This window comes from Mauremys reevesii, linkage group 20 (assembly GCF_016161935.1).
Source record: "Mauremys reevesii isolate NIE-2019 linkage group 20, ASM1616193v1, whole genome shotgun sequence".
NCBI lineage: Eukaryota > Metazoa > Chordata > Testudines > Geoemydidae > Mauremys > Mauremys reevesii.
The window spans coordinates 810,616-836,178 of NC_052642.1; the positions used below are offsets into that span (position 1 = coordinate 810,616).

At 57.8% G+C, this 25,563-nt stretch overlaps 1 protein-coding gene across 6 annotated transcripts; it reads right to left on the reverse strand.

Moving 5' to 3' along the window:
- Positions 1–745: 745 nt before the first annotated feature.
- BCL7B (BAF chromatin remodeling complex subunit BCL7B) lies at positions 746–11,264 on the reverse strand. Of its 6 annotated transcripts, none has more exons than XM_039507468.1 (6): positions 11,092–11,261; positions 8,063–8,138; positions 7,364–7,460; positions 5,302–5,472; positions 4,754–4,833; positions 746–1,421 (listed from the first exon to the last, which is right to left on the reverse strand). In XM_039507468.1, exons 1-6 carry the CDS (start codon positions 11,181–11,183, stop codon positions 1,266–1,268), a joined length of 672 nt encoding a protein of 223 aa, XP_039363402.1. In that variant the 5' UTR covers positions 11,184–11,261; the 3' UTR covers positions 746–1,265. The 6 variants fall into 6 exon arrangements, with proteins under 6 accessions (XP_039363402.1, XP_039363401.1, XP_039363400.1 ...); XM_039507467.1 differs by lacking the exon at positions 746–1,421 and adding an exon at positions 1,448–2,071 and having other exon boundaries at positions 11,092–11,264; XM_039507466.1 differs by lacking the exon at positions 746–1,421 and adding an exon at positions 1,448–2,074 and having other exon boundaries at positions 11,092–11,264.
- Positions 11,265–25,563: the final 14,299 nt, after the last annotated feature.

Genomic DNA, 25,563 nt, shown 5'->3' on the forward strand with positions numbered 1-25,563 from the left:
AGGCACATCCGACCTCTCGAGGAAGGCTGAGGCTGCAGTGAGACAGAGGTGGCAAATCACCTGAAAACAGTCAGTCAGCAGAAACACTACTGAACATGTAAAGTCTATTAGTGCCCCAAGGAACTCTATTTTCTGAGCGGGAACCAAGGTGGACTTCAGGATAAGACCTAGATGGTCAAGCAAGCACAGTGTGGTATCCACATGAGAAAGGACTTCTTCTCTGAATCTGCCCCTCAGCAACCAGTCATCCAGCTATAGGAAACTGTGGATCCCATTCTTCTGGAGCTATGCCGTGACGATGACCATGCATTTGGTAAAAACCCAAGGGGCAGAAGAGGAGCTGAAGGGAAACACTGTGGACTGAAAATGCTCTAACACAACAAACCAAAGAAATTTTCTGTGGCTCGGCAAAATGGCCGTATGAAAGCAGGTGTCCTGACAGTCCAGGGCAGCAAACCAGTCTGATACAACGTGGGGAGGATAGGCGCTAGAGAGACCATTTGCAACCTCGTGTACCTGATATATTTGTTGAGGTCAAGAATGGGCTTTACCCCTCCCTTGGATTTGGGCCCCAGAAACTACCAGTAGAAACCCTGACCCTGGTGCTCTGGCGGAGCCTCCTCGACTGCTCCCAATGCCATCAGAGAGCGCACCTGCTCAAGGAGCAGTATCTTGTGAGAGGGGTCCCTGAAGATGGAGAGGAACTGGATGGCACTGCCCGATCAGATGGTGCTTAGGACCAGCTGTCAGTAGTGATCGAGCCCCAAGCATTGTAAAAGCGAGTCAGCCCATCCAAAGAGAGGAAGATGGGGGGGGGGAAGGAGACCATTAGCTGGAACACTTCTCTGGACCAAGGAGTCAAAATGGGTGCTTGGGAGGTGCTAGGGATGGCATGTGAACTGGCTGAATCCTGAACCCAACTGCTTCTCCCTGTGGGGCCTAGGCCCTTTTCTGGGGCAGTCCTGCCTTGGGGGAGCAAAAAGCTGCCCAAACATGAGCTGTGGACAATACTGCTGCTGTTGCCATGGAATGCTGTAATGGCCTCTGCACCACCTGCGCGTACCCCCCATGGGCAGTAGGGCAGCCTAGAGTCCTTGAAGGAGTGCAGAGTCTCATCCATCTTATCCGAGAACAGCTCTTGCCCATCGAAGGGCAAATCCTCAGTGGCCTGCTGGACAGCAGGAGCAAAGCCAGAATTCTGCAGCCAGGAACACCGCCTCATGGGCACCGCAGGTGCCTTCACTCTGGCTGAATTATCGCAATGTTCAGTGTGGACTGCAAAGAAGCCTTAGCCCCCAAACAGCCTTCAGTGACCAATGCCTGAAATTCCTCCCTCGAGGCTGGTCTGCAAAATTAGACATAGCTGTCCAGGTAGCAAAGTTGTTCTTGGGCAGCAGTGGCTGCTGGTTAGCAATCTGCATCTGCAAGGAAGAGGAGGTGTAAATCTTCGTGCCTGTTGGAGCAGGTGCTGCTTCAAAGATCCCTCGCCACCTGAGTGTGCGTAGCGAACAGTGCAAATGGAACAGCGCACCTTGATATGGGCTGTGCCTGGACACAAGCAGCACCGTGTGTGGGGATTGTTAGTGGGGATGCCCCTTGCTCAATGGACAATGTTTAAATGCTGATGGGGTGCATCCCAGGAAAACACAACCTACACCTGATAGTAACTTAACACACACTGTACTACGGTCCTAATGAACCTCATACATACAACTTGAAACGTCACTAAGTAGAGTGTGAGGTAAAACGCACCGAGTGCTGCAACTCCAGCCATGGGTGGTAAGAAGAAACTGTACGGGGGGTCAAGGCAGTACCGCCTTATACAGCCAGGGGAGGGGCTATGGCCACACAGTGTGAGCCCTGCCCCTCTAGGGGTACTGCTGGGGAAATCCTTCAGCTCCGGCACACAGGGCACACACAGTAAGTGGAATACGCAGCTGCATCCACTCAAAGACGTGAACACAGCAGCCCCTGACACCCCTTCCCAAGCGAGATGCTGTCCCTGTGTCCTGTTGCTCCTGCCCTCACAGAGGTCCATGGAGAGAATGGTGGGGATCCGGCCCTCTCCAGGCTGCTGCAGAGAAATTCACACACTGTATTTCAAATAGTTTAATTTTAAAAATATTCTATTCAGTGCTAAAATATCTCTCCACTTCCACGCACAGCCGGTGCCTTCGGCTTCAACAGAGGCTCAATCACAGACTCTATTTGACATGCAGATCGCAACGAAGAGGGAACAGGTCCATGGCATTGGAGAGAGGGACAGGAGCTCCATGGTAAACAAGCCTGGGGAGCAGCTCTGACTGGGAGCCGGGTGAGCAATGTGCCAGGGTGTGCAGACCAGGCACCAAGGGCAGGCAGTGTAAGGGTGCACTGGGAAATGATGCCACCCTGACAGTGCTGGGAGAGTGAGAACCAAGGCCCCTGGGTTTTCTGCGAGAGACCCTAGCCCCTGCTGTGTCCTTCCCCGTCCCTGAGGTAGACTTGGAATGGGCCTCACAGCAGGACCTCCCCACCCTCAAGCTGAAGAAACCCTATGCTGCCTCAGCCTCTCCCATGGGTGCTCACGTTAGGAACCGCGGGTCCATGCCAGGCGCAGAGCCAGCCAGGGACCTGGTGGCAACCTCCCTGGATCCAATACTAAGGGCTCTGTGTCTACAGCCTGCACCCTTGAATGCTGCCACCCTGCAGGGGCCGGGGTGGAGTGGCAAGACGTCCAGAGGCCCCATAGCACATGCCTGGCGGAGTGGCTGTGCCCTGACGCACTCATCTGCAGGGGCTCCTGTCTCCTCCAGCACAAATGGCTTAAACCAACAGCTATTGCACAGTGTCCCAGCTCGGGATTCCTGCCCCGCAGGGCGAAGGCCTATGTCAGAGCTCCAGCTCTGGGAGGTCCCATGCCCTGAATGCTCACTTAACCCCTCCTGGCCCATCAGTGAGGCTTGTTTACTGGGGGAAGCTCCAGGACATGGTCACAAGGGGGAAGAGAAACTACTTAGTGCAGTGGGAACGGCTCTTCCATTCCCAGCAACTGGGGAACAAAATCTGCCAGGCTGCAGTTCTCGCCCAGCCCGCCCCTGGGGAGGGCAGGTGGGTTCTACGGGGAGCTGGTGGGAGGGGCCCGTCCCTGAAGAGGGGAGGCGGGCACTGCAGCAGGGGGGCTGGTGGGAGCGGCCCATCCCTGGGGAGTGGGGCTGGTGGGTGGGGCCCGGGCAGAGCAGGAGACCCAGAGGACTCAGCCCCTCACACGAGAAGGCTGCATGACCAGCTCTGCCCCTGCTGCACCAGCACAGATCAGTGGGAAAAAGTCTGCATGTACTGATGGTGCGAGGTGCCCTGGCCTGTCTCTGAGGGAAGGACAGACTAGTTCCTCTGTGAGGGGCTGGCGGGAGGAGCCCATCCCTCGGGAGGACAGACTGGCTCTGGGGGGGCTGGCGGGAGGGGCCCGTCCCTGGGGAGGGCAGGTGGGCTCTGCGGGGAGTTGGAGGGAAGAACCCATCCCTGGGGAGGGCAGACTGGCTCTGTGGGGGGCTGCTGGGAGGGGCCCGTCCCTGGGGAGGGCAGGCTGGCTCTGGGGGGAGAGGGAAGGGCTTTCCCTGGGGAGGGCAGGCTGGCTCTGGGGGGAGAGGGAAGGGCTGTCCCTGGGGAGGGCAGGCTGGCTCTGCGGGGGAATGCCGGGAGGGGCCTGTCCCCGGGAAGGGCAGGCAGGCTCGGGGGCAGGGAGGGCTGGCCCTGGGGAGGGCAGGCTGGCTCTGCGGGGAGTTGGAGGGAAGAGCCCGTCCCTGGGGAGGGCAGGCCGGCTCTGCGGGGTGCTGGCGGGAGGGGCCCATCCCTGGGGAGGGCAGGCCGGCTCTGCGGGGTGCTGGCGGGAGGGGCCCATCCCTGGGGAGGGCAGGCCGGCTCTGCGGGGTGCTGGCGGGAGGGGCCTGTCCCAGGAGAGGGCTCTGCAGCAGGGTGGGGGGAGCTGGTGGGAGGGGCCCATCCCTAGCTCTCCGAGGCTGTGTGGCACACAGAGTTCTGATCAGCACAAAATCTCTTCAGAGGCGGCGCCCCAGAATCCTCCTCTTCAGTTTCCTGGAACAGCAGGAAAGCAGAGGTCATGGGCGATGCGGGATGCAGCTCCCAGCTCTGAGCACAACTCTGCCACGGCCCTGGGGTCTCTGCTCACAGGGAGCCAACAGCACTGAAGAGAAGGGCAGAGGCTACTTTCCGACCATGAGGCTCAGCGGCCCATAGCATCCTGCCTGGGCCACTAGTGGCACCAACAGCACAGGCTTGCTCCCAGCAGTGCCATGCCTGGATTCAAGGCCCAGGACACTCCATGGCAAATGCTCGCACTTCTGAGGCCAGGCCTCTGGTTGGGGCAGCTCCAATGACCTGACACAGGGAAGCATATTAATGAACTGCACCTGATAAGAACAGCAGACTCAGGGCAGTGACCCTGGATATTTATTGTGATTCTTTCAGGCTGTCCCCACATTTTCAGTTTTCCAGGCACTATCGATTTTGGCACTCACAGCTCAAAACTGCAGCACAGAAACAGTTGGAGAAGCTGGGCAGAGGGCAGCCCAAAACTGTGGGGAAAGTATATTAGCTGGATGCTTCTGCTCAAATGGGCAGCAGTGAAACAGTTCATAATGCTGACACATCATGCGCCATTGTTAGGTTTCAGAGTCAACACACCAGAGGGATGAAGGGTGTCGTTTGAGCCTGTACATATGTAGGGAAGGCCTCTGGTTCCCCTTCCCCTTACCTGAGTCTCAAGAGGGACAGGCTCCTCCTTCGTGAGAGTGGGAGGCTCATCTGCAACTTCCGAGGAAGGCAAGCAGGGCTCTGGAAGTGAAGGGAGAGGATTACGGATGTGCTGGCCCCATGAGCCTGATGTTAGCAGCAAGAGCTCTGCCTGGCCTCACCAAGTGAGCCAGCCAGCTACTGCCCCTTTGCCTGCAGGCACAACATACTCCCAGGACTCAGTGGGGAGCACCATGCCTACAGGGCATTCAGGTCTCTGCTGCCCTTGCACCACAGAGAGGCCTAGGAAAAGCCAGCACCATGTTGGACACGCAGCAGCATTAACATAGCAGTGCTGCTGCAAACATGCCCAGCCATGCTTCCTGCACAGGAACATGGCAGCAAATGCCCTCCTGGGGCAGGAGCAGAAATTCACCCAGCCCATCATGGGCAGCTGCACTGTGCTTCTCCCAGGGCTCACCAGGCCCAAAATGACTGGCTGAACTGCACCTTCCTTAGGGCCCACCCCCGCCAGCATCTCCTCTCCCAGTGCAGCTGGCCGCATCATACCTTCCAGGATCTCCTGCCCCAGCGTAGGTGGCTGCGAATCGTCCGTGCGGAAGTCGGACGTATGTGCAGGACTCATTGACTCGCTCTGTTGGGGGCTGAGGCTCGAGTTTGGGCTGCTGTCGACCTTGAGCTGGTAAACGTCCGACAAGGAGCTCTGGTTACTGGTCTCATCTGAAAAACCATCAGCATGTTAGCGGGGATGCCTGGCTCACAGCTGCAGTAACACAAGAAGCCCAGCAAGGGGGGCAGCACTGAAAGATAGCACCCACAGAGAACAACCCAAGGGAGCAGGGAGGATTCCCATGCCAGCAGAAGAGCTCTGCACCCACCTCTCCCTATGGGGCTCCTAAGCCGTGTATGCTAGGCTGCCCTGGATTTCCAGGGTTAGTTATATGGTCAATCCCCAGGATACCACTCTTCCGAGAGAAGGAAAGGCCCAAGCATGGGAAGAGAGAGCAGGCAGAGGAGGGGTCCTGCGGTGTTTGCTGAGCAAAGAGCACCTGACGTGGGAATGGGACACAAAGCTGTTCAGTAGCAGTTCCCAGGCTGTAGTGGTTCCTGTCCCACTGTCTGACATCACCGTGAAGTGATTGGCTGGACCCTCAGACTCCCATCCCCATCCGGGACCCCTGCTCTACCAGGTATAGTCACAGAGCACATCAGGGAATACAGGCCAGGTGGCCTCAGGCCTGTCAGGTCTCCTGTACACCTCCCCTCGGCATGCAGCCAACCCCAGAGTGTGCATGGCCATGGGATGCTGAGGCCTTTCCACTCTGCCTACAGAGGCGCAGAGAGGCCAGAGTTCTCAGCAGCTTATGAGCTCCAGAGACCTTGGAATTGCCTTTGATAGAACTGGAGGGGTAGAGAAATGCCAGAGCACATCTCCTCCCCGAATCCTTTCATCACAGAGTGTTCCTGGGGCTGAGACCTCCATTGCTCCTAAAGCCTTATGGCTGAATGGAATGGGCCAAGGAGCAAGACTGGCCTTAATATTAAAATCCATCCTGGATCCACCACAGACTCGGGGGTAAAATAATGGTGCTGCCTCCACTGGTCTCCACCCAGATGAGCTGAAGGACAGATGCCTCTGGGCACAGTCCCCCTTCCTGCCTGCAATCCCTGCTGTGAGACACAAAAAGGCTACCTGGAAGCCCCAGGACTACCCCCCTGCTCCTAGGATTCCTACAGCAGCCTTTTCAAGGAGAGGCCCTGAAGGGGCAGGGGTTGAGAGCAAGCCTGCCCCACACTCACCCTGCAGCGATGGCTCGTGTCCTGTGGGGCTGGGCACAGCGCCATGCTCTGGGTTTTGCAACCTGGCTCATGGGGTCACAGCACCACTTGCTCATGTTTGGCCTAGCCACATCTGCAGCTGCAGGGGGTCGGTGCCCCTTGGGAGGGCGAGGACAGAGAAAGCAGCGGAGGAGGAGGAGGCTGACCTATGATTTTGCGCACACACACCCGCCCATGAATTTGGACTCTGGGCGGATCGCTAAAAAAGACAAAACGCAGCTGGCAGGTCGTTTCGGTAAAACGTTTGTGAGCCACTGTCCTAAAGTGGGACATACCCAGAAGGGCTTCATCATAACAGTGGAGGAGATCCCTGTGCCAGTCGCTGCAGGGAGTGGTGTAGGACAGGGTGTGCTGGCTGCAGGCCGCTAACAGCCTCTCCCCACAGCAGACACTGGAGAGAAGGGAGTCGGAGCAGAATAGGCAGGTATTCAAGCCCATGCTCTGTGTTCCTAGCTTCCAACTTCCAGAAGCTGGGAGTGGATGACAGGATGGATCACTCAATAATTGCTTGTTCTGTTCATTTCCTCTGGGGCACCAGGCATTGGACACTGTCAGAAGACAGGATACTAGGCTAGATGAACCATTGGTCTGATGCAATATGTCCGTTCTTACGTGTCAGAACAATAGCCCTTGTGGAAATCTGCATTGCTCCTGGGGGGATATGCAAGACATAGATACTAATGACACCTCAATATTTACAAAGTCCTCTTGGTGTGAATGGCAGCAGTGCCCTCCTCCTGCCAGCCCAAGTTCTGGGGGTAGGCAGACTCACCCTGGAACTCCAGGAGGAGGGAGGAGTTGGCAGATGAGTCCACTGGGAAGCCATTGGGTTCTCGGGCAGCGCTGCTACTTGTTTTGGACTTCTCTTTCTTGGAGAGAGAGAACATGAGATTAACAGAGTCAGCAAGCAGAGGGGAGAGAGGCAGCAGGCCCTTGTGGAGCACTGCCCTCCCCAGGCAGCAGCAACAGCACAGAGCCAGAGGGGCATTCGCCTATGGACACTGTACCCGCCCAGGCCACAAGTGCAGCGAATGGGGGGCTACATCACATCACAGATGCTATGTGGATTGCTCGGCCTACCCCCAAGCCTGAAGTCCATTGCAAAAGGAAGGTTTTGCCTTCCAGATCCTCTCTGGGGATTTCCCAGTGAGCACACTGGCCAAAGACTCATCAGCCCCAAAACTCCCATCCTAGAGACCCCCTTAGAAAAGCAACAATTTGTTCACTGTTCTCTGACTAGCGAGGGGCAGCCAGGGGAAACTACACCCTTTGTTTTTCTGGGAGCCCCACGGGTTTGTTTGAGCCATGCAGAGGAGATCCCCAAGACCAGACCTTCCTGGTGGGAGCTGGGATGACATTCTGAAGGGCAGAACTAGAGTCTGTCCCCCTCAGCAGTGAGGCGTGGCCTCCTCCTCTCCAGCCAGCGCACACAATCCTTAAGAGCATTCCTTACAGCAGACCCAGCACTTACCTCCTTACTGTCTGCTACAGGCACCCACTTGAATATCCGAAGGGATGTGTCTCCCACCGTCACCCACTTCTTCTCCCTACCACCAAGCAGGAGACGGGTTACAACCAACAGAGCCAACCACCTCTCCCAACCACACAACCAAGGAAGCCCTGGCAGTTACTCAGGACCCAGCTATTAAATTCAGCTCAGGATCATGCCTGTGCTGCTATTTCTGCATACACTTACCTAGGCAGGATGAGAAACGGAGTGAAATGGACACAATCTCACCACAAAACTCTCCAGAAAAGCAACAGCAGCAGCAAAGGTGCTAGGGGACCACTGAGGGCTAGGAATACAAACACTCCTCTGGAATCAGGGGTTGTGGGACTATTATCTCCTTGACCCCCCAGAATGGGCCTTTTCCCCATTATTTCCAGAGCAGGGCTTTCCTAGCCCACTGACTTGGCTGGAAAAGAGAGGGGGTCTCTGCTCACTCAGATGCTCAGCATGGCTCTCTCTCTTTCCCAGTTTTTATACTGGTGCTTCTCACCTTCCCATCACCAGGGCCAAGGTGCAGCGGTGTCAAAATCTGCACTCTGCCTGCAGAGCTGGTTTGCAGTGAGGGAATCAATCCCTCCTTGCTGAAACAAGGGTAGGAAAGTAGTGGTTGACTGGGGATGGGAGAGTTAGACATTCTGCAGAGGATCCACTCAGAGCAGGAGTTGATTTACAGTGGTCTGTGGGCCCTTGGGATTGTAAAGAAAACCATGAAAACTTGGGCACCCTGGTGTTCCACTTCCATGGGCTTTTACTGCAATCACAGGTTTAAGTTTTGCTTGATCTCACACTGAAAGGCTACCTCCAGTTCACCCAACTGCAAAATGTGTGCCTGAGCCAGTGGGTTCAGGCAGTCAAAGGCACCTGAATGTGGTGCTGGCCACATTAAACCATTGGCTATGAAACTGATGTGCCTTAACTGTCAGCCTGCTGAGCTCTTGGCTCAGGGGAACTTTGACTAGGGGAACCCCCCTCCATCTGTCTGAAAGTTACCTATGACTTCTCTCTCTGACACAATTGTGAATTAATCAATCAATACCGTAAGCTCTTTGGGGCAGGAGGTGGTCTTTTGTATTAGAACAGCATTTAACACATTGTGGGTGCTACTGAAATAATAATGCAGTAACCTGTGCTAGTCATTTGGATATTAAATTCAGTGTATTCCTCTATTTTCAATATGCTGCAGATTTGTGTGTTGACAATGAATAACTGCTTCCTAAAGTTGTCAAGGTGGAGGAAGCTGGAGGTTTTGGCAGGTGTGGATGGGGCTTTCAGCACTTTGCAGAGGGTGGGAAGCAGTTTGGGATGGTGGGATAAATAGGGGCCTTGGGTACCATTCCCAAAATGAAGGAAGCGATATCCCCTCTTATGACATCCAATAGCCCAGGGCTACCTGAGGAGAGACCATAGGGAGACCTATGTTTGAATCCTTGCTCCAAAGCAAAAGGACTTGAACTAGGGCCTCCACCATCTAAGGGAACTGTCTTCGGGCCATTAGGTACTGGGGAAGGGGGTGGGAGGCTCTCCTGCAGAAGCAGTTTCACTTTTTATAAAATACTCAAATAGTCATTGTGCCAGAGCAAGTATAGGGGAGGGTAATGCTCTAGCCTGGTGGCACTCCCACCTTCCCGCCTCTGCTCCAATTACTAACTATTTAGCCACAGTGGAACAGCTTCGACAAGAGACTGACAGACACCCACTCCAGAACATCCCATAGCCTGGTGGTTAGGGATATGGGACAAACACCTACTTTGAAGCAGGGACTTAAACCCACATCCCCTGCATCCCAGTTGAGTGCCCTAATCACTGGGCTATTGAGTATAAGGGAGGTGACTACCTAGATTCTGTGACATACTTTCCACATACTTTTTTTTTGTAAACAGTTTAAAATACCCCCAAACTGGAACAAAATATTTCCTTTCTAACATTTGGAATTGCCAGTGAACTGAAAAGACAGTTATTTGCGCAGCTCTAGTCCCTACTCAGGGGCTCTACCTTGTGTAATGACCCCTGCTATTCTCCCCCAGAGTTTTAACTGCTGTAAGGACAGCACACGGGGGACCTCTACACTATCCCTCTCCCAGCCTCTTGGGGAGAGATTGTTACTGTTCTGTACAGCTCTGTTTTGGGACTGCCTTGCCCGAAAATAACTGCAGCCCCTACCATCGCCCAGCGCTTTGGCTAAGCAGCAGCAGAGTGAACTAGTTCCTCAACCGATTTAGGATCCACCCGTCACGTGACAGGCCCTGACGGGTGCCGGTCAGCTGGAGGGAGGGGGTCAAACCTGTAACGGACTCAGTCCTGTGAACCGCACTGTGGGGGGCCCAGAGCCGGGCATCCGGCTCCAGCGCAGCAGCGACACCGGGTCAGGTCTCTCCCACCCATCACGTTCCCGCCCCAGCCACGACCCCCGAGCCCAGGCCCCGGTCCCGACCGCAACAAGAGACGGGCGGGGCGTAACACCGCCCCACGCACCTGCAGCGTCCCCGCCCGCCGCTGAGCGCCGTCACACCGGCGCGGGAACTGGGGCACGGCGAGGGCAGGGGCTGGCCAGGTACGAAGTCAGCGGCAGGGCAGAGCCCGGCCTGCGGCGACGGGCCGCTCCCACCCGGCCAATAACCCTGCGTTACACGGGCCAGGCTGGGTCAGTGTGGGCGGGCAACCCGGGGGCCATGGTAACACAAGAGTCCGCCTCCTCGGCCCGCGGGGCCTGATTGACCGCGGAGCATGTCCCTCTACAAGCCCCGAAGAGGAGCACGCCTGGAGGGAGTTGTGATTGGGCGTAGCCCCTGCCAATCGGGCAGCACTTCGTGTCCCCGCCCCTCTCAAAGCGTAATGAGAGGTAATTGGATGTTCCCCCAGCTGGCCCCGCCCGCTGGCTCTCGAGGCGCTTTGATTGGCTAGTCTCCATCGGAGTCCCACCACCGAAGCCGATGAGGCACGGTGATTGGCTACAGGCTTCGAGGCCCCGCCCCCCAGACCCCGCCTCTCACCATTTGCGGACCCGCTCGATGGCCGCCATCACTTTTTTGATGTCATCTTTGGCGCGGCTGCGGGTTTCAGCTCGCACCGAGCGGCCCGACATGGCGTCCGCAGCCCCGGCAACCACGGCTCCGCAGCACCGCCGCCACGACCCGCCTCCCGCGCATGCGCGCGACCCGCCCCACCCACAACCCGCGCGTAATACGTCAGCGCGCCCGCTCCGCCCGCCAAGGGGAAGGGAGCGTGAGGGAAGAGCACTGTTACCCAGTGCACATGCGCAGCTCCGCCCCCGTCCTCCTTGGGCCTACGCGTGTAGGGAGGAGGTGCGAAAGGGGCCCCGATGCCGCCGTTTTGGGTGACGGAGAATCGCCCCGGGGGAAATCGGCTCCTCGCAGGGAGGGACGTGCCCGCGACCCGCGGTGGACACGGTAGAGGTACTGCCGGGGGTCGAAAGGTCAGCAGCAGGGCCTGGCACCAAACATGTCTGTGGGCCCCCATAGGGGCTATGGGGCGTGGCGCGGGGAGCTCAGTCCCCGGGGCGAGGGGCCGGCCAGGGGCGTGGTGCGGGGAGCTCAGTCCCCGGGGCGAGGGGCCAGCCAGGGGCGTGGTGCGGGGAGCTCAGTCCCCGGGGCGAGGGGCCGGCCAGGGGCGATGGGGCGAGGGGCCAGCCAGGGGCGATGGGGCGTGGTGCGGGGAGCTCAGTCCCCGGGCGAGGGCGGCCAGGGCGATGGGGCGTGGCGCGGGGAGCTCAGTCCCCGGAGCCCCCGGGGCGAGGGGCCGGCCAGGGGCGTGGTGCGGGGAGCTCAGTCCCCGGGGCGAGCGGCCAGCCAGGGGCGACGGGGCGTGGTGCGGGGAGCTCAGTCCAGGGGCGAGGCGGCCAGGGGCGTGGTGCGGGGAGCTCAGTCCCCGGGGCGAGGGGCCGGCCAGGGGCGATGGGGCGTGGCGCGGGGAGCTCAGTCCCCGGGGCGAGGGGCCGGCCAGGGGCGTGGTGCGGGAGCTCAGTCCCGGGCGGGGCCAGCCAGGGGCGGCCAGGGGCGTGGTGCGGGAGCTCAGTCCCGGGCGAGGGGCCAGCCAGGGGCGTGGTGCGGGAGCTCAGTCCCCGGGCGAGGCGGCCAGGGGCGATGGGCGTGGTGCGGGAGCTCAGTCCCGGGCGAGGCGGCCAGGGGCGATGGGGCGTGGCGCGGGAGCTCAGTCCCGGAGCCCCGGGCGAGGCGGCCAGGGGCGTGGTGCGGGAGCTCAGTCCCGGGCGAGGCCAGCCGGGTGACGGGCGTGGCACGAGGAGGTCAGTCCCGGGCGAGGCCAGCCAGGGGCGGCGGGCGTGGTGCGGGAGCTCAGTCCCGGAGCCCCGGGCGAGGCCGGCCAGGGGCGTGGTGCGGGAGCTCAGTCCCGGGCGGCGGCCAGCCAGGGCGGCGGGGCGTGGTGCGGGAGCTCAGTCCCGGGCCCCGGGCGAGGCGGCCAGGGGCGTGGTGCGGGGAGCTCAGTCCCCGGGGCGAGCGGCCAGCCAGGGGCGATGGGGCGAGGGGCCGGCCAGGTGCGTGGTGCGGGGAGCTCAGTCCCCGGGGCGAGGGCCAGGGGCTCAGTCCCGGGCGAGGCCAGCCAGGGGCGATGGGCGTGGCGCGGGAGCTCAGTCCCGGGCGAGGGCCAGCCAGGGGCGATGGGGCGTGGCGCGGGGAGCTCAGTTCCCGAGGCCCGGGCGAGGCCGGCCAGGGCGTGGTGCGGGAGCTCAGTCCCGGGCGAGGCCAGCCAGGGGCGATGGGCCGGCCAGGGGCGATGGGGCGTGGCGCGGGGAGCTCAGTCCCCGGGACGAGGGGCCAGCCAGGGGCGATGGGGCGTGGCGCGGGGAGGTCAGTCGCCGGAGCGAGAGGCCGGCCAGGGGCGATGGGGCGTGGTGCGGGGAGGTCAGTCCCCGGACCGAGGGGCCAGGGGCGATGGGGCGAGGGACCAGCCAGGGGCGATGGGGCGAGGCCAGCCAGGGCGATGGGGCGTGGCCAGCCAGGCGTCGGGCGAGGCCAGCCAGGGGCGATGGGGCGTGGCGCGGGAGCTCAGTCCCGGGCGAGGCCAGCCGGGGCGGCGGGCGTGGCACGAGGAGGTCAGTCGCCGGGCGAGGCCAGCCAGCGGCACGGGCGTGGCACGGGAGGTCAGTCGCCGGGCGAGGCCAGCCAGCGGCGACGGGCGTGGCGTGGGAGGTCAGTCCCCGGGGCGAGGGGCCGGCCAGGGGCGACGGGGCGTGGCGTGGGGAGGTCAGTCCCCGGGGCAAGGGGCCGGCCAGGGGCGACGGGGGGAGGTCAGTCCCCGGGGCGAGGGACCGGCCAGGGGCGACGGGGCGTGGCAGGGGGAGGTCAGTCCCCGGACCGAGGGGCCAGCCAGGGGCGACGGGGCGTGGCGGGGGGAGCTCAGTCCCCGGAGCGAGGGACCGGCCAGGGGCGATGGGGCGTGGCGCGGGGAGGTCTGTCCCCGGGGCGAGGGGCCAGCCAGGGGCGATGGGGCGTGGCAGGAGCAGCCCTCCTCTGCCCAGCCAAGTGTGAGGACACTCTTTACAAGCTGGCAGTTGCCAGGCACACAGTCACCCACCCAGCCCTGTGCTGCCAGCCTGCCCCTTCCTCTCCAGGGTTGGCCTATGCCATGCCACACAGCCCCCCTCTACCCAAAACCCCATGGGTTCCAGCCCTGGAGCACCCACAGAAAAAAAAATAGTGTGTGCTCAGCACCCACTGGCAGCCCCGAGTCGATTAGCAGGGCAGCCACAGAGCAAAATGCCCCCTTCACAGCAGCGTTTCAATGTGTCTGCTCAGGGCACTTTGACCATGTGGTGTCTGGGGACAACAGCTGTCACACACCTAGGAATACACCCATGGGAATCCATCACTCCCTGTTAATAGGTCCCATCTAGTCCAGGGTCCTGCTTGCCATGTGTTGTTCTCTGATGCTTTTGTCCAGTTTTATACCTCCCCCTAATACACTAAAATCACTTGTCAAGTTTTAGGGCTTGTTCAGACTACTTACTGAGATCGCATTTCACAGACAGAGCAAGGTTCACGTGATTAAATTCTACAGCAGGTGCTTTTCTCTTACTTCCTATTTCAGTTCATGAGGAAATTAGACAATCTCATTATTACACTGACAAGTAGAGTCCTCTGAGCGTGGAAGTAGGGAAATTTTTTACCAGGCTGCATCATTTATCTTCGTTGGTCAATAAACACAGTACTGGCACTTCTTTCAAACAGTGTACTCACTCTATAGCTTCACATAAAATCCCAACTTTGCTGCAAGCAGTGTGGTTCTAAGGGTTGTATATTGCCAGCATTAGGATCTTGCTATTTTTACATAAAAATTAGGGTGGCTTCAATTTGCTCCGTTTTAATAGGACTCACTGAAACTATAGTTGCCAACCATTCCTCTGCTATCAGCAAATATCTGTGAAACCCACTGGCAAAGAGTCCCATCCTCCTCTACTGCTGGTCCACAGAGAATCACAGCCTACCACTGCTATCAGTCACTTACTAGCTCAAGTGGCAGAGGTTGGGATGGCAGATGTAAAGGTTTAAATCCTGCTAATCGAGCACATAGGTGTCAGTATGATGCCACATGATGCAATTTTTTTTCACTTTGCTGTTTTAAAAAGCTAGGAAATTACACACAAAGAACTACATTAAAAAAACATTTAGTTTGCAACGTCACACACCCCAAAGTTAGGAAATATCAAAAGTTAAGGTTGCATGCAGATGCACAAAGCACACTTAACTCTGGCATTTCCTAACTTTTGTGTGCATGACTTTGCAACCTTACTGTTCCCTTAATGTAGTGTGATAGACCCAGGCCAGTTGGGAACAGCAGAGTAGTCCCGTTGGTATCCAGGAAGTGGGCGGGCAAAGCGGAGACCCTTCCTACAGCCCCGGGTGTTTAATGTTGCAAAGATGATCTGAGCCATGAGGAGGGCTCGGGGGGATCCTCGCCGGCAGACACGCCCACAGCCTCCGTCAGGCCGCACAGCAATCCGTGACCTACCCCGTAGGTGAGTAAGGAATCACGGAAGAGGCGGACCTGCTGGTAGGCTGCGGCGGCCTGCTTCCCGGTCCTCTTACCCTCCCCCATGAGGGCCCTCGTGGCCTGGAGGATCTGATGGAAATCCCCCCACCACTGGAGCACAAGCTGGACCTTGTTACGAGAGCCACGGATGTCCTCAAGGAACTCCCGCAGCTCATCTCTCAGCATATGGGGGGGTGGGGACTGTCCCCCAGTGGGGCCCCTGCCAAAGTGGGCAGGCAGGGGGCAGACCCCCAACGTGGCATCCGATGGGCTGATGCCACACTGCCTGCCCCGCTCCCCGATTCAACAGGGAGTGGTGGAGGAAAAACAGCAGCCCCTGGTGGGTCGGGACAGGGAAATACAGAGGCCGCTCCCTGGGGGGTATCCTGTGGGAAGGAGTCAGCTCCAGGGCTGGCAATGGCAGCATGGGAAGTGGAGGGGACAAGGACGGGGCTGGCATCAGGGACAGGGCAGGGATCAGGAACAGAATTGGGGAGGGGGGCAGAAGCAGGATCCCGAGCCTCAGTAGTTGGGCCGCTGGAAGGTTGCCCCTCTCGGTCCGGATCAGGGATCTGGGGAGTGGGAAGGGGACCCTCAATGATGCCGGGCTCAGCCACTACAGCTGGTGTGGCAGCCATGGCATCTGGAGATGGATGGCCGTCAGTGGGGTCCCCGTCCGGGAAGGAGGTCGGTTGCCTCACACCTAAGAGGGACACCCCAGGGGAATCAGGTCCCGGCAGCATGGCACCGGCCGTCGCCTCAATAGGCTCGGCGGCCATCAGCGGGGTGCCACTTGTGGCTGGGCAAATGGAAGACTCCAGGGGACCCTCAGAGGTGGGAGCAGAAGCAACGGTTAGGGGAAGGGAACCCGGGGAAAGGGGAACCGGGGTGAGGTCGCTCAGATCGAGGCCCGCTGGCAGAGGGTCATCCTCCCCCTGGGTGACCAGAGTCAGACCCAGGGCCTCGATCTCCTCATAGATGGAGGGGAGATCCTCTTCCACCACCCCAGAGTTCCCCCCGCCAGCACCCGAAGTGACGCTCACCTTGGTGCTCGCAGGGGCTTCGGAAGGTAGGAGGGCAAGAGGGGCTCCATCGGGGGCTTCCATAGGAAGGGACCCTGGAGGAGGGGCGATGTTATCTTCCGGTGCTGCCACGTTGTTCCCAGCTGGCACCAACGAATGGGAGTTGTTGGGGCAAAGCGGAAGGCTCAGCATCGGTGCCTCCCTTCCTGCTTTTCCGGGGGATCTCCGAATCTGAAGGATGGAAAGGGGCCCGAGCCTTCCGCTTGCCAGGCTTCCCCTGCACTAAGGGCCAGTCCTCCATGGCATCATCCGGGGGCTGGCTAACAGGGGTCGGGTCGGGGGGCAAGGGTGATGGCTTGGACTCGGTGAGGCAGCATGTAGGAGGGAGGAGTCTCCCTGGGGCGGGCCCTCTCCCGCGCCAGGTGGTATCTCCGCCGCACCCTCCTCCACAGGCCCCGCCAGTTCGCAGACAGCGGAGGCGGGGCTCTCCCGCTCGTCTGGGTGCACTGGGAGGAGTACCCCTTGGGCCCAAGCAGGAGCAGAGGTGGACTGGGAAGGAGGAGGGGCAGCTTCGGGTGCCGGGCAGCCAGGGGCATTGGCGGTGACAGGGCTTGGGGGTCCCGGACGCTCCTCTGTGCCGGGCCAAGGGGCAGTCCCTCTGGATGTGCCCCATCGCCTGGCAGAGGTAGCACTGGGCCTCCCCCGTAGAATAATGCACCCAGGCTCCCTCGTAGGGGACCAAGAAGGACCCCTCGAGTGCCTCTCCATCATGCACTGCTGGCGGCAATTGAAGCCGCACTTGCCCGCGGAACGAGAGGAAGTGATGGAGGGCAGGGTCTTTGCAGCCCAACGGGAGAGGGCTGATGACAGAGATAGGGTGCCCCAAGGCAGAAAGGGCAGGCAGCAGGGCGGCATTGGGCAGGAAGGGAGGGACGGAGGTCAGGATCAAGCGGACCCCCAGGTCTTCCGATGGCTCCAGGGGGACAAACGCCCCCCACCGCCAGGCCCGTCTCTACCACCTGAGCGGCGGCCTCTGATGCTAGGAAGAAGACTACCCTTCGGTACAGTTTGGAGGCCGCCATGATGGTCAGGAGCCCCACCACCCTTGCCAGCGCCCGCACGTAGGTCTCCACATGGGGCGAGGCGGGCACCAGGAGGCAACGGACGCCGTGCTTCCTGGTCAAGGTGGGGAAGGGGGCCCCGGCCGCTAGAGATGGTAGTGGAAGCGGTGGTCGGAGGAGTAGCGGCAGGCGGGGGGGGGGGCCACCGCCACCTGGGCGTATGCCCTGGGGGCCGGAGGAGGGGCATCCACAGAGCTGGTGGAGGGAGCAGTGGGGAGGGATGCCGCGGCCGGTAGCGGGGCTGTGGGAACGGAGGTAGCCCCTGCCCTGGAGGGCCTGGTTTTTTTAGCGGGGCCCTTACCCTTCTTTCTCCCCTAACCTTTCCTGCCGGCTGGGGGGGCTCACCCGAATCAGAAGGGGCGAGGGACGTGGCAGCAACGGAGATTTCCCTGGTACTTGCCGCTGCCGGCGCCCCAGTGGGGGTGGTGGCAAGTGGACCGGCAGCAGCGGTTGACTTAGAGGCTTGGGGAATGGATGCAGGGGCAGGTGAAGGAGGGGCGGTGGGAGCATTGCGAGGAGTCTCCCCCGCCGGGTCCCCTGCCATAATGAGAGCAGGGAGGGGGACAAACAGCAAGGGGAGGGGAGGGAGAGGAGGCAACCACCCCTCCCTGTTAGGCTGGAGGCAGGGGAGGAGGGCACCAGAAGGGGTGGGCTAAATGGGCATGGGGAGCTATCAAGGACTTAGGGGGGAGGGTGTCAGTCACTGACTCGGAGGGGAAGTCCGGCTCCTCTAGCTACACTAGGGGATCGGGGGTGATAACGGGATAGGGGAGTGCAGTGAACAAGGGTAAACTCAAACAGGAGGGGCACAAGCGTGTGGGAGGGGGCATGGGTGCATGAAGGGAGGAGCTAATCAGGGCTGGGGGAACCACAGGGTAGGGGAAAAAGAATCGAGTTGGGAATGGGGCGGAGGGACCAAGGGGCTGGCTTCAGGGCTGGGGCAGGACAATCAGGGCTGCAGAGGGAAACAGGCGGGGCAGGCAAACAACCTGAAGCTGAGGTTGGGGAGGGGGGCAAAGGCTGCAGGGGCAAATGGGAGAGGTAGCAAGGGATAAAGTCGGGGGGGGGGGGCCTGTCACAAAGGAGAGGGGGTCAGCCCAGGGGGTGGGGGTGCCCATGAGCACTTGTGCAAAAGTCAATGTTAGGCTGGCTGCTGCTGCAGGCCCAAACAGTGGAAGTAGGTGCGGCAAGCCAGGCGAGCAGCTCAGTCCCAGAGGCAGGAGGTCGAGGCAGATGGAAAACAGCTAGCAGGGGTGGTGGAGGGGGCAACAGTGGTGGGGGGGGTGAAGAGGGACACAGATAGACTGGGGGTGGGCTCCACGCCACACCCCCGGTGTCCTCACAAGCACAGTCCAAACCCCCACCACAAGAGCACAGTTCAAAAAATACTCAGTCCTTAAGTGCCCCCTCCACGGTGGTCTTCAGAGCCTCTGTGCATTCCCCAGCAGCAGGCAGTCCTCTTCTCCTCCTCAGGGCTCCAGCAGCAAACACAGCAGCTCCAGGTGGCAGTCTGGTGGCCAGGCAGGAGGGACCCCACTCAGATGGTGGTGGTGGTACAACAAGGGCTGGAGCTGGGGTCCTGCACTCCCCTCCTCTGGGGAGCAGGCCAGCAAGCCCCCCAAGGGTCTGCAGTTGGAGTAACAGCAGCAACCAAGGGGGGGGGGTCACTAGCTAAGAGAAAGGGGGTGGGTGGTGGTGTCTAGCCCAGCCAGGGGAGCAGCTGGAGCAGCAGCAAGGGCCCAATACCCAGCAGGAACAGCAGCAGCCCTCTCCCTCCTTCCCTCTACAGCAGAGGAGTAGAAGGGAGATACACTACTGGCCACTAGAGAAGCAAGCGTCTGTTCCCTGAGTGACCAAGCTGCTCCAGGCTAATGAAAACACCTGACTCCAATTAACCTGCTAAGAGTCAGGTGAGGCTGTTAAGCACATGGCTCTAATTAAGGCCCCTCTGATGCTATAAAAGGGCTCACTCCAGCCAGGCCAATGGGAGCCAGATGAGAGGAGGTGTGTGAGAGGAACTAGGAACAAGAAGCTGAGAGTGAGTAGGCATATTGCTGGAGGACTGAGAAGTACAAGTGTTATCAGACACCAGCAGGAAGGTCTGGTGGTGAGGACAAAGAAGGTGTTGGGAGGAGGCCATGGGGAAGCAGCCCAGGGAGTTATAGCTGTCATGCAACTGTACCAGGAGGAACTCTAGACAGCTGCAGTCCACAGGGCCCTGGGCTGGAAGTTCGGAACCCAGAGTAGAAAGCAGGCCTGGGTTCCCCCCAAACCTCCCAACTCCTGATCAAACACAGGAGGAATTGACCTGGACTGTAGCTTCTACCAGAAGGGAAAGTCTCTGGGCCTTTTCCCGACCCATAGGGTGAATCTGTGTGGTGAGCAAATCCGCCAGTAAGCGCAGGATCCACCAAGGTAGAGGAGGAACTTTGTCACAACTGGTGTTAGAGGTGGGATTTGGTGTGCACAGCGCGGCGGAAGGAGGAGGATTTAAAAAAAAAAAGCGGATTTAAAAAAAAATTCTCACCACAATGGATGACATAGTGTGTACATTGATGCAAGCTATGGCAGCCCAGCAGGAGGCAGTGCGGCTGCAGCAAGAGACTAATCTCCTGCTGATGGACCAGGCTGCTCAAGACAGAGCTATGTTGTGGGAACTGGTAACCAGGTAAAGACCCTTACAGAGCTGAACCGTGTCATGAGGGGACCCAGATCATACAGGCCGGCCATTGGCTGCAAAAAATGACGTGGGAGGATGATGTAGAGGCATACCTTCTGGCCTTTGAGAGGACAGCCCTATGGGAGGCCTGGCCTCGAGATCAGTGGTCTGGCATCCTTGTCCCATTCCTGTGTGGGGAGGCCCAGAAGGCCTACCATGATCTGCCTGAAGAGGCTGCAGCAGACTACCCCTAGCTGAAAGCAGAGATCCTGGCCAGTTCTGGGGTAACGACCGCAGGGCGGGCCCAGCAGTATCATGAGTAGAGGTACCAGGAAGACAAAAACCTGCGGTCCCAGTTGTATGACCTCATCCATCTCATACGAAAGTGGTTGCGAACGGAGTCCCGGAGTGATACTAGAGGTTCCGTTCATCAACCGATACATGAAGGGACTACTGCCAGACCTTAGCGCCTGGGTAAGCCAGAACGAACCCTCCACCTATGATGAGGTTGTCGCCCTGGTAGAGAGGCGAAAGACAGCGACGGAGCTGACCCGACCAGTTAAGGAAGAGGCACCCTGGGTTAAACTAGCAGCACTAAGCCCTAAAGCTCGAGTGACTGGGCCACCAGGAGGGCCCAGGTAGAAAAAGAGAGGGGCTGAAGGCCCACCAGAGGCCACAGAGTCAGAGCACTGAGGGGGAAGAAGATCATGATGTTAGAGTGCCCATACCAAGAGACCGGGGAACACCTAGGGCTCCATACAGATGTTATGCCTGCAGGGAGTGGGGACACATAGCTGCACAGTGTCCCAATGCCGAGGAGCCTATGCAGTGTAACCTGGGGAACTGGGCAGACCCATGCTCCCTAATCCACCTTGTGGAGGGTCTCACTAACCCCACATATGTACACCAGACCAGTGAAAGTAAAGGGGGTAGAGACCATGACACTGGTTGATTCGGGAAGTGCTATCCCACTTATCTCAGGGAAGCTCTTGAAGCGTAGTCAGCTGCTGCAGACTAAACGTACAGGGATAACATACGTCCATGGGACACTTAGTTACTACCCCACCATCTCAGTAAAAATTGAGATCCAAGGGAACACTACTGAGGTTACAGCAGGTGTAGTCCCTAAACTCCCATACCTGGTGCTCATAGGGAGGGACTTACCAGGGTTTGGAGACTTACTCCGGTAGGGGAATTGAAGAAAAGGGGAAAGCCTGAAATAAGTGAGGCATCCACAGCAGACTGTCAACCCCCAGTCTTCTCTGAAATATCCCCAGATTTGTTCTCCACTCACACACAGGGTAGAAAGATGAAAAGGGAAAGAAGGGCAGCTATGGCCCTGGGAACCCGAATACTGACCCAAAGCCAGAGGGTCGCTCTCTTAGGTAGGTGGACCAGAGCAGCTGAAAAGGAGGCCGCCCAGGAGGGAAAAGCACCTGTCTGACCCCTACCCTAACACCTCTGAACCAGTAGAGGCAACAGAGACTGGGCCCCTTGATCTCGGGCAGATTAGCCCCAGGAGAGGAAATTTTTAACGGGACCAGGCAGAAGACCCAAGGTACGACAACATCAGGAAGGAGGTAACTGAAATAGATGAGGTCCCCAATGGAAGGGAAGACCCAGGGGCCAGGACCCTACTTCATAATGAAGAAGGATCTCTTATACTGGGTTGCACCAGTACAGGGGCAGAAGGTACAGCAGATCCTAGGACCTCAAAAACACCAGAACACCGTATTAAGTCTTGCCCGTAGTCATCTTTTTGGGGAGCATTTGGGGGTAGAGAAGACCCTGGCATGCATCCTACAATGGTTCTTCTGGCCTGGAGTACATGAAGTGCGGAGGTACTGTGCATCCTGCCCAGAGTGTCAGCTGCACAGTCCCTGTCCCCACTTGAATGCACCTTTAGTACCCCTTCCCATCATAGAGATCCCCTTTGAGCGAATAGCCATGGACCTAGTGGGACATCTGGAGAAGACAGCTCGGGGCCACCAATATATACTTGTTGTTTTTGGACAATACTACTTGCTACCCAAAAGCTGTCCCCCTGCGGAACACGGCCTCTAAAACGATAGCCAAAGAGCTGGTGGGGATCTTTGCCCGAGTGGGGCTACCGAAGGAGATATTAACAGACCAAGGAACCCCATTTATATCAAAGCTAATGAAGGACCTCTGTACGCTGCTCCATATACATACCTTGAGAACTTCAGTCTATCATCCGCAGACTGATGGGTTGGTAGAAAGGTTTAACTGAACCTTCAAAGCTAAGATAAGGAAGGTGGTAAGTCGGGACAGGAAAGATTGGGACACCCTACTACCTTACCTTATGTTCGCTATCTGGGAGGTATCTCAGGCCTCAACTGGATTCTCCCCCTTTGAGCTGTTATATGGGCACAACCCCCAAGGCATCCTGGACATAGCCAAGGAAATTTGGGAGGAGGAACCCAGTGAGGGAAAGAACAGAATAGAGCATGTGCTACAGATGAGGGACTGGAGAGCCTGGGTCACTCCCATAGTGAGGGAGCACCTAGAGAAGGCCCAAGAGGCCCAGCAAACCTACTACAGCCATCAAGCCAAGGTTCATCACTTTCAGCCTGGTGACTGAGTAATGGTACTGGTACCCACAGCCAAAAGTAAGCTGTTGGCCCAGTGGCAAGGGCCCTATGAAATAGTTGAACCTGTAGGGGAAGTAAATTACAAGGTGTGACAACAAGGACGTCGAAAACTAGAGCAGATATCATGTCAACCTTCTGAAACCCTGGCATACCTGAGAGGTGTGCACAGTAGTTTGGGAAGACCTGCACCCAGGGAACAAAAACCTTGAACAGGTGAGGTGTCTCCCGATCTAACGACAGCCCAGAAGAAAGAGGTAACTGAGATGATTGCCCAATATCAAGACGTATTCTCAACAAAGCCGGGTCAGACAACTGGGACATATCACCACATCATCACAAACCCTGGGGCCAGAGTAACAATGAGGCCCTACCGGGTGCCAGCAGCCAAAAGGGAGGAAATAAAAGCCGAAGTCAGGAAAATGCTGGAGATGGGGATCATTGAAGAATCTCACAGTCAGTGGTCCAGCCCAATAGTGTTGGTGCCCAAACCTGATGGCACCACGAGGTTCTGCAATGACTTTCGTCAACTAAATGAGATATCCCAGTTTGATGCCTACCCTATACCCCGCATAGACGAATTAGTGGACCGTCTGGGGAATGCCCGGTACTTAATGACCCTAGACTTGACAAAGGGGTACTGGCAGATTCCCCTAGCTGAAGATGCAAAGGAGAAGATGGCGTTCTCTACACCAGAGGTTCTTTTCCAGTATACAGTCCTTCCTTTTGGACTACATGGGGCCCCAGCTACTTTTCAGCACCTCATGGACAAGTTACTATGCCCCCATGCCAGCTATGCTGCAGCCTACTTGGATGACGTGGTGATTCATACCCCAGCCTGGGAAACCCACTTGAAGAAGGTGGGGGCGGTCCTTGATACCTTCAGGTGAGCTGGCCTTACGGCAAACCCTATTAAGTGTGCTGTGGGGTTCATGGAGGCCAAATATCTTGGCTTTGTGATAGGAAAAGGTCTGGTAAAACCTCAGCTGAACAAGTTAGAGGCCATCCAAAATTGGCCACGACCAACTAGTAAAAAGCAAGTCCGAGCATTCCTAGGGGTGGTAGGGTATTACCGGCGTTTCATCCCCCATTTTGCCACAAGGGTAAGTCCCCTAATGGACTTAGTGAAGGACCATGGTCTGAATCCAGTCAGATGGTCCGACACAGCAGAGAGGGTATTCACAGACCTACAGACTGCCCTCTGCAGTAACCCCGTATTGATAGCCCCGGATTTCACCAAGGAATTCATCCTTCAGACAGATGCATCTGAGGGGCTGTCCTGTCACAGGGGGAAGAGGAACACCCAATTCTCTACCTCAGCAGGAAACTCCTTCCGAGGGAACAAAAATACGCAGTGGTAGAGAGAGAGTGCCTCACCGTAAAATGGGCCATGGAAACATAGCATTACCTGCTGGGGCGCAGATTTGTCCTCGTGACTGACCATGCCCCACTTCAATGGATGCAACGGAACAAGGAAAAGAACACAAGGGTAACCAGGTGGTTCTTATCCCTCCAATCTTTCCAGTTCCACATACAGCACAGAGCAGGGAGTCGCCATGGCAACGCCAATGGCTTATGTGTACACTGTCTGGTATCCCAAGCTGCCCAACCCCTTGGTGTTAAGCAGGAGGGAGGGATATGTGATAGACTCAGGCCAGTTGGGAACAGCAGAGTAGTAGAAGGGAGATATACTGGCCACTGGATAACCAGTTTTCTGTTCCCTGAGTGACCAGAGCAGGGGCTGCTCTAGGCTAATGAGAACACCTGACTCCAATTAACCTGCTAAGAGTCAGGTGAGGCTGTTAAGCATCTGACTCTAATTAAGGCTCCTCTGATGCTATAAAAGGGCTCACTCCAGTCAGGCCAAAGGGAGCCAGAGGAGAGGATGTGTGTGCGAGGAACTGGGAGCAAGAGGCATGCAAGAAGCTGAGAGTGAGTAGGCATCCTGCTGGAGCACTGAGAAGTACAAGCATTATCAGACATCAGGAGGACGGTCCGGTGGTGAGGACAAAGAAGGTGTTGGGAGGAGGCCATGGGGAAGTAGCCCAGGGAGTTGTAGCTGTTGCGCAGCTGTACCAGAAGGTACTCTAGACAGCTGCAGTCCACAGGGCCCTGGGCTGGAACCCGGAATAGAGGGTGGGCCCAGGTTCCCCCCAAACCTCCCAACTCCTGATCAAACACAGGAGGAATTGACCTGGACTGTGGCTTCTACCAGAGGGGGGTCTCTGGGCCGTTTCCCAACCCACAGGGTGAATCTGTGAGGCGAGCAAATCTGCCAATAAGCGCAGGACCCACCAAGGGAGAGAAGGAACTTTGTCACAGTAGTTTGTGTGTGTAATTTCCTAGGTTTTTAAAAAAGCAAACTGAAAAGAAAAAGTCCATCACATCATATCATACTGTAGTTCATCCTGTTTCCTAATTTTTGAGTGCTTGACTTTGCAACCTTAATGTTCTTTCAGTGCTCTAGAAAACTGTGACTATGTGCCTTATCACCAGAGCAGTCTTTGAGCTCAAGCTGCAAAAGGAACAGTAAGTAACGCAATAGTTAGCGCTGTCTGTAGGGGGGTGTGGGGCCTGGGGCAGAAGTGACGAATGCATCACTTCCGGGACTGATGTATCACATCTGCGACTGACTGCACTGGCCAATCGCACTGGCCGGCGGGGCCCAGAGCAGTCACTCGATTTGCCAGACCCGAGGGATGGCTCTGGTAACAGTGACTACTTAGTTTCTCTCTGCTATTCTAGCAGCAGCATTTACAAAGGAAGCTGTGAGAACACTTTCTGAAGCAGCTGAGTGCAAAGCTGCACAACTCAGGACTACACTGTTTACAAATCCTCAATTCAGACTAGCTGCCATCTCCTGTCCAGTCTCCAGGATTATTGTTTGCTGCTATTTCACATATTTAGCATGACAACAAGCATGTCTTCTGCGAGCAGGAGCCTTGTGTCCTTTAAGAGACACTCTCTCTTTAGGCACAAGGCAATTCTCTAAAAAGTTGTATTTTTGGAGTTTAATGTACCTACCCAACACACACCCCTACATCAT